General features: G+C 34.9%; 1 protein-coding gene across 1 annotated transcript; it reads right to left on the bottom strand.

Moving 5' to 3' along the window:
- Positions 1-3,691: 3,691 nt before the first annotated feature.
- On the bottom strand, positions 3,692-11,775 carry LOC125654324 (uncharacterized). The gene is made up of 4 exons (XM_048884257.2): positions 11,652-11,775; positions 7,295-7,373; positions 5,708-5,868; positions 3,692-5,034 (listed from the first exon to the last, which is right to left on the bottom strand). Exons 1-4 carry the CDS (start codon positions 11,710-11,712, stop codon positions 4,892-4,894), a joined length of 444 nt encoding a protein of 147 aa, XP_048740214.2. The 5' UTR covers positions 11,713-11,775; the 3' UTR covers positions 3,692-4,891.
- Positions 11,776-12,278: the final 503 nt, after the last annotated feature.

Below are 12,278 nucleotides of genomic sequence, written 5' to 3'. Positions count from 1 at the left end.
GTTCATCACTTTTCTGGAAACCACAATGCATACATTGGATAGATGTTATGAACCTGCTCGATACGTCAAGAGAGCCGTCTAAGGATGTACTAACAAATAAGGAAATTGATTCATTTTCGAATGAAGGACACTTGACAAAAAGGATATCAATTGCTATTTTTGTATCCCGACAGGTGAAGATAACGAACATTGTTACATGATATGAATCAACAAATGATTTACCTAACCTAACAATGAGTATAGAGGAATACCATCACCACCCCTAAAAACAGTTCTTTCTTGTCGTTTTATTCCCGCAATTGTATCACAAATTGCATATCTTTGCGATGTTCAAAAGGGACAAATGAATATGCATTACCTTGTAAGTACGCCTAACTCGCGTTTTGGTCAAATTCTGTCCGGCTTCTGCCTGGAGGAAAATTATTTTGCGTTGCAGATATTTTCCTCTCAAATTTCTAAAAGAGTAACTCTCAAAAGCATACGGAAATCAACTCATCTATGAGCATGCGTAGTACATAATCAAGTAATGTAAGGGTTTTGAGGCTAATTGTGGTATTTTCGTGATTTTTGTACAGATAACCAGTGAAATTGAATACCTCTTCCCTCGTCGCCCGGAACAATTTTATATGGATTAAAAATTTACTAAATAACTTACAATTCTTCTTAGTTCCATCCCGGGCGACGATGGAAGAGGGGTTAAGATGCCTGACAAAATCGTCATCGTGACGTAATTTGCGTTGATCAAATGCACATTTCGTGGCAGTTGAAGAGGAAACGAGAATCAGTTGGGTAGCGGTTGAAGAGGAAATTAGAGTCATTTGGGTAGTAAATATATTTAAAATCATGTAAACAGAACGGTGTATAAATAGCACCACCCAACGATTCATGATACATGTAACTCATGTTACATATCAGGTAAACTACATTTCAGATAGTTTATATAACGATGTAGGATTCTTTTAATAAACAATATATTCCAAAAATCCTTGAAGATTCAAGCATTATTTTTTACCATTCTGTTTCACATTCATTTGATTAAACGGAAAACGGCATGTGGTATGTTACATGTAACAGCAGACGACAATGATTTTACGTAGGCTGATATATCCACCTAGGCACGTACGTACATGTACATCAGCGATGTATTTAGTACAAGTGTAAAATTTGATATTTTTAAAAGACAACAATTCATATGTCAGGAAGTTTACGATGGTAGTTCACGAACAGTGGCGGATTTAAGGGGGGCGCAGCCGGCTCCCCCCCCCCCCTAAAATTTTCAAATTTAAGGTAAATTGTGGTATCTTGTTTAGGAAAATGTACTAAACGATAAACGATAATAATTTTTTCCACTCCCGGAGAAATAAATGACAAAATCTTTTGATTTCTTGAATTACTTTATTGGGAAAACTTAATTTTTTCCAAAATAAAAAACTTAAAATTTGCGTCATTTTACTAATTTCAACTTATTAAAAATGATAGAAAATAGTATAGATGACGTATATAGGAGACATATTTCAAACCCTATAAAATCTGTAAAATCCAGGAGCCCCAGACCCCTTGCCTCATAAGGTGGCGCCCCCCAGTAACCGCAATTCCTGGATTCGCCCCTGACGAATATAAAATTTTACGCACAGTATCTATATAACGCGTACAGTATGTCATGAAAATCCGTGAGGTACAAAGTGGTGCAAAATTAATCTGATGTTTGGGCAAGGGGGGGGGGGGGTCAGTTCAGTGTTCTATTGTATCTGCAATGGTTATGAAAATATTTCGTTGTTTAAAACACAATACAAAACAAAAACGTTTGTGTAGCTAAAATAGGGATTAATATACATTTCCTGCAAGGCAGTTTTTTTTTTTTTTTTTACTTGCATTAGCCCTAGTAGAAATTAAAAATTTGTAACTAATTAGAATTATTTTTTTAAATGGTATAATTATGATGCCTGTAATATAATTTGCTATACGAGTACTATGATGTGTTACTCATATTACTACATGTGTCTTAATTTACAATTATTGAAATTGAAATAGATTGTAGGCACGTTTTTCAAAAAAAGGGGGGGGGGTTGACTTCTCAAAAACATGTTGACAAACAAGAAAATAGGGATTTTGGTATCATTGGAGTGGGTTGATTACATGTATCCAATGTATCACTTACAATTACATTCTATCTATCTTTCTCTAAGTATAAAATGCAGACGGGGGGTACACAAAGCGAATGCACAACACATGGATATATACATACACAAATATACTATCGAGACTCACAGTATTGAGCATTCCGTCAAAATTTTGTTTTCCTCCATTCAAGATAAAAATACGATGTATATACTTGCATAATGAGAAAATGCAGTCTATATTTGAATGGTTTTATTTATTCATTGGTGGGGGATTAGCAAGTCTTGCGCTATTTCTTGTATAAACTATCGAATGATTTTTGTATTTTACGACAACTTAAGGGGTTTCTTTGGGCAAAAGTGGATACAACGACGCTGAATTGCGTCAACCAAGCGTTGTAGTGTACCAGCTTCGTATGGCTCAATCTTGCAGTCCCGAACACATTGACGATTTTTTTTTTGGTCGAGCAATCCGAGCCTGATAGTCGTGAATGAGAGTGTGTGTGAATATGTGTATGAGAGACGGTCTGTTTGAGGCATGATATAGTCATAAGAGAAGGGGGACGGGGGTTGACTTCTGTATACATATATGTACAATATAAATGTTTTTCATGTTTTGTTTGTTAATTTTACGTCCCTTCGAGAACTTTTCACTTAAAATTGAGACGTCACCAGCTGTATGTGAAGAACCACATATCAAAACCTATGTTAAGCACTCAAGGCTGTGTAACATGCCAACGCCTGTCATGACACAGGACCTCCTTTTTTAAGGTCATGAAAAGCTGAAGATAACGAATAGTGATTAATTTGCATAATTCCTATATACGAAATGTAGAATACAAATGAAGAGTAGGGCAAACACACTCGAGGTGCCATCTGAAAGACCCGTGATTCTCATTTTTGTCGAAGAGCACATGAATGTCTACGTCTCCGGTTCGACGAGGCCATGACATGAGCGGGGTTCGAACTCACTTTCCGGTTACGGAGCGAATGCTCTACCACTGATCTCCGCGACCGTTTCACAATTATCTCCCCTTTGAAGTTGCGTTTCTAGTTTCTCAGAAACACTGCGGTTTTTCCTGAGTATACCAATAAAATGATATTTTGCTCCTTATACCACGCATATAATATTAGAGTCCACACTATGATGTTTTATCATCAAAGTTCATGGAATATTGCGTATGCCAATTAAAAACAAATACCGATGAATTCCATTGTGTTCCGATTTGTGTAAAATTACATTGGTGATAACCCAAATTTCGTATAAAATTCAGTGATTTGAATGTGAGCTACCTTTGATGTCGCCATTTTTTTTTTTTTTTTCGAATGCATGCAAGATTCTAACAAATGTAAACATAATTTTTCTTAAAATCCGCCACAATAAAGAAATTTGGAGACAGAAATAAGAAATGGCTGTTACCAGTATATAAATGTTTCTTTAATTTGGTATTCGGACCAATATATTTCTGCACCAGAGAAACTTTCCGCGAATACCTGCAGTTTTTGCCCCTGTGCGGCATATCTGATGTGGTTTGAATTTCCATTTAATACCCATTCAAATAAGTACAAAAACCAATAATTTCGCATTTATTAAAAATTGATACTTCTATGTGTGATACAGTTTTTATTTTCCTACTCAGAACATCGCTTGGGGAGAACTCTCGTACAATACGTCAAAATACGGGACTTTCTAGATACGGATCCACTCTGACTTTTATTGCGCGTTGAACGTAATATGTAGGGTATGTCTCTTCCGGATTACAGAAACAACTAGATAAACAAGCATGGAATACATGTACTTCAATTGCTATCAAATTACTGCATTAAAATGCTATTTTTTAAAGAAGGGAATCACTACAACTATTTATAGGAAAATGCATTAGATTAAATTATGTGAGTTGGCGAGGAAAACAAATTTAGGGAATATCTTGAGGATATCGATAAAACTTCACGTTTTCCACCCAAAATACGTGTCTAAATACACCCAGATACTAAGCACCATTAATGACTTGTATCATCATCGTGGGACCGCGCATACACAATGTAGCTCGTTACGGACAGTATGCTAGCGAAACATCATTTGTATCGATGTCGACTTTGCCCTAAATATTGCTTACTATCACGCGTCCGCGGTGTATAAACGTAAAGTCTAATCGGTCGTTCCGGCACATCCCGAAAATTCCGTATTAACGTGAAAGTTGGTAACGTCGATAGTTTGATATAGAGTTTTCCGTTGAATATATTACAGCTGCTATCGTAGATAAAGAATAACAATGGTCATATTCATAAATGGCACATTCTAAAATACCAGATTTAGTATTTTGGTGAATTTTCTTAACAGGGCTAAACAGTACCTTCTTCCGTCTGCTTTCAGAATCTTTATAGATGTATCGAATTTGTATTTCAAAATTGGATATCATCACTATATACAATTGTAACATGCACATGTACATAAGTCAGGCTCCATCTTATTTCTGTCAATGATTGATTTTCATATTTAAATTGGCATTGAATCAATTCAATAGCTCACTGCAAAATAACCGTTTGTTGAGGACGGTTGTACTGTATAGTAAAACATGACCGAACCTCTGCTCACAAGCCCTCCTATTCTAAGTATTTACAATGCATTGTAGATATGTTAAAGCTTGATATGGAATAACAATACATTAACATAACAATTCATTAACGAATAAAAACAAAGTTATCAAAGAAATTGCAGTCAGCTGCTGTACACAGAAGCGTTGATAGTCACCGACGAATCTTCCGCGTGGCAATTAACTATAGTTTGGAGGCGGTTGAAATCCAGTAGAGGGCGCTTGATTTTGAGGTGGATAAGTGTATTGTGGGTAGGCTTGTGTTGTTCCGGGGGGATAGGCAGCTGTGTTAACAACACCCCCACCTGTCTGCATAGTGGGTACTATAAAAACAAAGGAAATGTCATTGAAAACTCTTCCACTAACTAGAAACGTGACTTGCAATATGCTTTGCTATATCCTTAGTAAGATTTACAACTTCTCGCTGTATCCGGACACCGGAAGTCTGTTACGTCTTTCGACGTTTTAAATCGGATGCAACATAAAAGCACAAACATGTGACTGTATAGAGATAGTAAAAAAGGTAAAAAAAAAAAAAAAAAAAACTTTTCATTCAGTCCTGTTTAACTCCATGAAGTCCCTAGTCACTCCTTTACCTTGCTTCATCATTGTATAGATTGGTAATGTGATATTCCTTCACCAAACTCTGTATGGTGAATTAATACAATTCCAAACAAGAGGAAAACCACAAAACAAACATAAAGAAACAAGCAAAACCCCCAAAAAGGTGATTACTTTGAACAAGACAAGATATATGTAGGCATTATGGAATCTTTAACTCAAAACGCGCAAGCAAGGCAAAATACAATGCGAGCAGTTCAAATACAAACTAGCAGATACGAAAGAATACAATAATGTCCCACTCTTTTTATTACATTGGTATGGCAACTCCTTACAATAATATTTATATCATTCACAGATCTATCTGATTATCTAATAATGTAGCTTCATATGAAATCTTTATTAAAACTACATCATGTTTTACATCAAACAAACCTCCAGTCGTTGTAGCAAACATAGTCACGCCTGGCTGGAGTACCGTGCCCCTGGCCGCCATGCGGCGCGGTCGGATGCAGCAAAAGAAGACTATGAGTCCAATCAGCGTTGCTAGGCCAATCAATGTACCAATCACCGCCCCGACGATGGAACCAACCGGTCTATTTGTGAAGGGAAAATCTTAGATTACATTCATATTTTTTTTGTTAAAATGTTTAAGAAGTATAATATTTCAATAAGCATACACCAGAGGCCCCTGTCCACCAGCACAAGATGCATTAAATTGTATTGACCTTTTATGGTTAGATTTCAAAAAGAGGGGAGATTACACCATGAAAGGTATTCCGAGTAAACTATATCTTACACAAAATCTACAGTATCCTTTGCTATAACCTCGCAAGATTAGAATTATTTTGAACTCTAATTTCACACCTATGACAAACGCGTTTTTAATAACCATTTGAAAATGTTTTCGGATACAACAAATTACAATCTGCGAAGCAGGGATTCTTACTGCTGATCACTATTTACCTCTGGGTGCATTAATTTCATTTAACATGGGTAGAATAACAGACATTTTGATGTTCAGAAAAATCTCTTATGTTTCGAAAGATCATGTACGCTAGAGTCTAATTCTGCGTTACAATGATTCAACTGTGCAGCGCAATCTGATTAGTGTCTTTGACGTCATCAATATTTCTAAATCGTATAAACTGTGATGAGGTTACGTCAAACTTTGTTGTCCTGTGAATTACAAAGAGTTCTATTCCTTAAGCTCTTCCGTTTCGATTTTCTTGCTACAAGCCTTAATTGTCCAATTTCACTTTATATCTTATAACATGAGTAGAAATTACTATCATTCTTAATTCAAACAAAATACCAATCTTCATTTGACGTATTCAACCTAGCCCCACCGCCGAATCTGTTGCGCAAAGTTTAAACGTGAATAATCTTTTGTTTCAGTTTATATAGGACGAGCATTAATTAAAGAAAGATTGATTGATTGTGTCTTGCTTAACATCTCTCTCGAGAATTTTTCACTCATATGGAGACGTCACCAAGACCGTGAAGGGCTTCAAATTTAGGCCTTTTCTCAGTGCTTACGGCCTTTGAGCAGTGAGGGTTCTTTAGCGTGCCACATCTACTGCGACACGGGACATTCGTTTTTAAGGTCATCTCCGAGGACCCGTGACATTCACAACTGATGCCGAGCGTTTGGCGATGGAACTGCCACTACCTGTTTTAATGACTTAGGTCTGTCGCGGCCGGGATTTGAACCCCTGCCTTCCGCATGCGGGGCGAACGCTCTAACCTCTAGGCCACCGCGAGAAAAAAGTGCAGCCACGTAACATTAAACCACACAATATCAACGCAGTTACATGTAGATCTGAGTAAAACAGAGTATTATTTTCAAATGAGATGTTACTGGTGCCGTGACAGGGATTTTTACTACTAGCCTCAGACAGAATGCAATACTAGTGGTCCGATTAATGCCATGAAATATTGCACTTTGGCAATGTATAACTAAATCAGTACGATACGAAATGTTTCATAATTTATACAAAGATTATAAAGTAACTTGCTTACAAGTAGAGGGAGTATGAACAGTAATACGAATAGTAACCGTTATAGGAGTAATAGTAGCAATACGCAGCCTCCACGACATCTGTAACGATAAAACAATAGACAAATTACAAAATAGTCACAATATATCATAATATGTCTACAACATCTGTAATTATAAAACAATAGACAAATTACAAAATAGTCACAATATATCATAATGTGTCTACAACATCTGTAATGGTATAACGATAGACAAATTACAAAATAGTCACAATATAATATGTGTCTACAACATCTGTAATGGTATAACGATAGACAAATTACAAAATAGTCACAATATATCATTATGTGTCTACAACATCTGTAATGGTATAACGATAGACAAATTACAAAATAGTCACAATATATTATAATCTGTCTACAACATCTGTAACGATAAAACAATAGACAAATTACAAAATAGTCACAATATATCATAATGTGTCCACAACATCTTTAATGGTATAACGATAGACAAATTACAAAATAGTCACAATATATCATAATATGCCTAAAACATCTTTAATTATAAAACAATAGACAAATTACAAAATAGTCACAATATATCATAATGTGCCTACAACATCTGTAATTATAAAACAATAGACAAATTACAAAATAGTCACAATATATTATTATGTGTCTACAACATCTGTAATGGTATAACGATAGACAAATTACAAAATAGTCACAATATATCATAATATGTCCATAACATCTGTGATGATAAACCAATAGATACTTCAGAGTCCATTAAACACAATCTATAATCTGTCTACCACATCTATGATGATAAAACAATGGATACTTTATAGTCCATTAAACACAATGTATAATCTGTCTACCACATCTATGATGATAAAACAATGTATACTTCATAGTCCATTAAACACAATCTATAATCTGTCTACCACATCTATGATGATAAAACAATGGATACTTCATAGTCCATTAAACACAATCTATAATCTGTCTACAACATCTGTGATGATAAAACAATGGATACTTCATAGTCCATTAAACACAATCTATAATCTGTCTACCACATCTATGATGATAAAACAATAGATACTTCATACTCCATTAAACACAATCTATAATCTGTCTACAACATCTGTGATGATAAAACAATGGATACTTCATAGTCCATTAAACACAATCTATAATCTGTCTACCACATCTATGATGATAAAACAATAGACACCGACTGTCAATAATGAGACATGTGCTCCATATAGATGCTTTGTTTGTTTTTGGTCACTTACAGCTATTGCAGATTTCACTTCATAAATTGGGGTAAAAATGATATCTAATGTTTCACATTCTATGTAATTATTTATCGCGATTCACGAACACCCTGTTGAGTGGTGCTACACCAGAAAAAATTGATATCGATGAAAAGTGGCGGACATGTACAACAATATTTTGAAATTGAAATCTTCTAAGTTTACTTTATTTAGTGAAAAATGCAGTTTTAGTAGACAGCAATCTGAACAAAATAAATCAAAACCCTTGCTGGTGTCGAACGTGCTAACCTACTGAGCTACTCAGCTATGTATGAAAGGAAGATAATGAACAGTGATCAACCTCATTACTCCTAAAAGGTATACAAAATAAATAATTTGGCAAAATACGGACCCCTGCACATACCAGAGGTACCTAGGAGGAGTTTTAAAAAATCCTGTCGACCGGTCACACCCGCAGTGAGCCCTTTGTCTTGATCAGGAGAACGGAGTAATCCGTAGTCAAAATCAGTGTGCCAAGAACGGCCTAACAATCGGTATATGAAACATGCCAGACAGCACTTGACTCAATGATACATGTAGGTTGTATTGGCAAACTAGATCGTTATAACCACGATATAATTTGCGAAATGCTGACTTTAAACGAGACTGTTGATACCCTTGTAGCATCAACTTGTTTGTCAGCAGCCTGCAATACGCAGAGCAAGCTCTTGCTCATTGAATCAGTTGAGAGATATAAACACCATATGCAGGTGATAATAGAATATTACTATATAAATGTTGGAAGTTGACGATGGAGACGCTGAAATCTTAGCACATATTGCTGATCTTTATATTTTCATTTATGTTTCAAATGTAGTCAGCCATTATGATGATGTAGAGTATCTCCTTAATTTCTATATATCTTGGGAAGCTTACGGAAATTCGGGATGAACTGTGGAGGTAATGATGTAGATTGATTATGAATTGTTGTATGACTATATTAAGATACAGAATAAAATTTTATACAATTTGGTTAATTGCTATCTCATCCGCGAACATGGTTACCCTATATTTAGAGTTTTATACCTATATTCTTTAATAAGAAATTCGAATCCAAGCGATATAATCCCCTGCGGTTTATTCAGGGGTCTGTGTATATTCTACTTCTGGCGTTGTATTGACTACTTTTCGTTATCTTCACTAGTGCATGAGTAAATAACCACCTAACATGCTTCAATGGTACATTTTTTTTTTTTTTACATTCCACATCCTTTATTTTCTTTCACCTAACTTGCAGGATTTATATTTTATTATAATGCCAGAATAATGTAAAAAATGTTTCAATGTATTAAGAAATTTCATAAGAAAATAGAAATTTCATTTTATTATTATTTCAATTGTCCAAATAACAGGAAACATTTCGCACACGAATCACTTGAACACACACACCCTTTGTTAGATTAGGTTTCATGTCTCTATACGTTAATAGCAAAATAGATAAAAAAAAAAAAAAAAAGAATTAATGAAGCATTTTACAGATGATTGATTGAATATTGTTTTACGTCCCTCTCGAGAATATTTCACTCATATGGAGATCACTGCCGGTGAAGGGTTGCAAAATTTAGGCCTATGCTCGTCGCGTATGGAGGGATCTTTATCGTTCTACACCTGTGACATGGGGCCTCGGTTTTTGCGGTCTCATCCGAAGGGCCGCCCCATTTACAGATGAATTACCATTAAAAATATTAACGGCTTAAACAAATAGGATACTCAAATTGTATAATATGGTAGATATATTTGTGAAATTGTTTTTACAACTATTTACAGATATTCTTAAAATATGTATCTACATGTATGTTGAAGGTTTCTTTCAATTCCTTCTTCTTATTTTTGTGCATTCCTCCCAATGTTTGTTCTTCATACTTCTAAGGATAGTTTATACAATAGCATAACAAAGAAAACTTCTACAGTGCACCCCTAAAGATGTTAAATGTATAACGATTATATATTTCATGTTTAATAAATGGATGTCTGTGCGTGATTCTTGTAATCATGGTATTGTTTGGAAGGGGGTCATCCAATGAACCTAATTTACCATTATAGATATCCAGGAATTTACATAATTTTTATTACTACTTGATTTATTTCACCTTTGATATTACATTGAAGTTGATAGGAAGAGCACGTTCTATTTCAACAGTTTTAAAAAAAAATGTATTTTCATACAAATATGCTAGTAAAAAGTTACAAAAGTTTTCTTTTAAAAACCAACATGAAACAAAATATTTCATATACCCCAGATATTTTAAGAGAAAAAAAAATTTCGTATTCTTATCACGGGTGGATAACTCTTACAAAACATTTTCCCAAAGCAAATTAATTAGCTTCTAATCATTTACCAGTCATGTGCATGTAAATCTGATGCATTTCACTTTCGTCATTCTTTAACAACAAACATTTGTCCCTATTTAAATCACTCAAAATTGTTTAATCCCCTTTCGTTATACAAATGTACATTGAATACTTCACAATTGACACTCCGTGTATTGTTGTAAATGTATACATGTTTTTTCCTTCCTGTCCATCCCTATCGACCTTAAACAGTGTTGAACAGCTTTGTATGTCACTGGGTTGTCTTGCCAGTTGACTACCCAGTGTATGGGTTATCATTTTGCATTGAAGGGTAAAATGATGGTGAAATTGGAACTCAAGTGAAAATAACTCAAAATATAATTGACGATTTCATTAGAACACTCTTCGGGTAAAAGTCGATCAGAGACTGTGTCGTCACTACGTAAATATTCCTTATCCATCGACAGCTAGTAGGGTTTTTTATGAGTTTCGATTTTTTTTATTTGTAAGCTCGAAAGTCCTTTTAATCCGCCACATGATGATGGCCAATAAAGATTAAAATCTGTTACAACTAAACATTTAAGGTACTTACTTCCGCAATACTATGAACTGCATCCGCACGTTACACAGATTTTTCCTTAATAATTGAATGGAGGAATGGAAAAATTAGTAGGCCGATTATTAATTAATGCGAGAGTACCTCTATTAAATTAGGTTACTCCTTCACGATGTGAATACTGTTGACACATTTACAACCTTACCTGGGATTAGAGTGCTGACAAGGACTGCAAGGGGCAACACACGGAAGCACGCCATTTTCATGAATTTACTTTAATACCACGTGATATTTACATACTTAATTGTTGAGGAAAAGGAGCAGCTTTTATCGGACACTACGTAATGTTTAAATGCATTTTATTCAACAAAATAACAAATAACGAGTAAATGTTCTCTATATCATGAGGGATATGTAACTCTTTCCCTTAAATGTAAAGATAAAAAAAAATCCAATTTAGATTCACTACAATCTATCCGGGTTTGCCTCGTTGTAGAAATTAAATACCACGGAGCTGAGGCAGTCGGTATTTGTAGCCTATCTTATTCATCGATCCCTTTCAAGCATTTATTGCATCAAAATTATGCTAAGCAAATGAATTCAGCAGTGTTGGGGTTCATTTAATATACATGTACTTTGGTATGCAGATCTTGATTAATACATGTAGGCCAGAGAAACTGGGTATCAACTCTTAGTAACAAAACTCCATCTCTAGCTACTTTGGAAAAGACTGCAAAACGTTTTATTGGAGGTGTTTATCAACATCCACAAAATAGCGAAAACAGCGCATTATAGTGTATGTCATATGTAGAATCTCTGCATTGGAACCTAG

The sequence above is a fragment of the Ostrea edulis genome, chromosome 7 (assembly GCF_947568905.1).
Source record: "Ostrea edulis chromosome 7, xbOstEdul1.1, whole genome shotgun sequence".
Lineage (NCBI taxonomy): Eukaryota > Metazoa > Mollusca > Bivalvia > Ostreida > Ostreidae > Ostrea > Ostrea edulis.
This window is presented reverse-complemented; position numbering and strand designations above follow the sequence as displayed.

Bases quoted from the DNA above. Each gene is read 5' to 3' on its own strand.
- LOC125654324 (XM_048884257.2), bottom strand. From the start codon at position 11,712: ATGAAAATGGCGTGCTTCCGTGTGTTGCCCCTTGCAGTCCTTGTCAGC. The intron at 7,374-11,651 runs GTAAGGTTGTAA...TTATCGTTACAG, and splicing joins TGTCAGCACTCTAATCCCAG to ATGTCGTGGAGGCTGCGTAT. The intron at 5,869-7,294 runs GTAAGCAAGTTA...CTTCACAAATAG, and splicing joins TGTTCATACTCCCTCTACTT to ACCGGTTGGTTCCATCGTCG.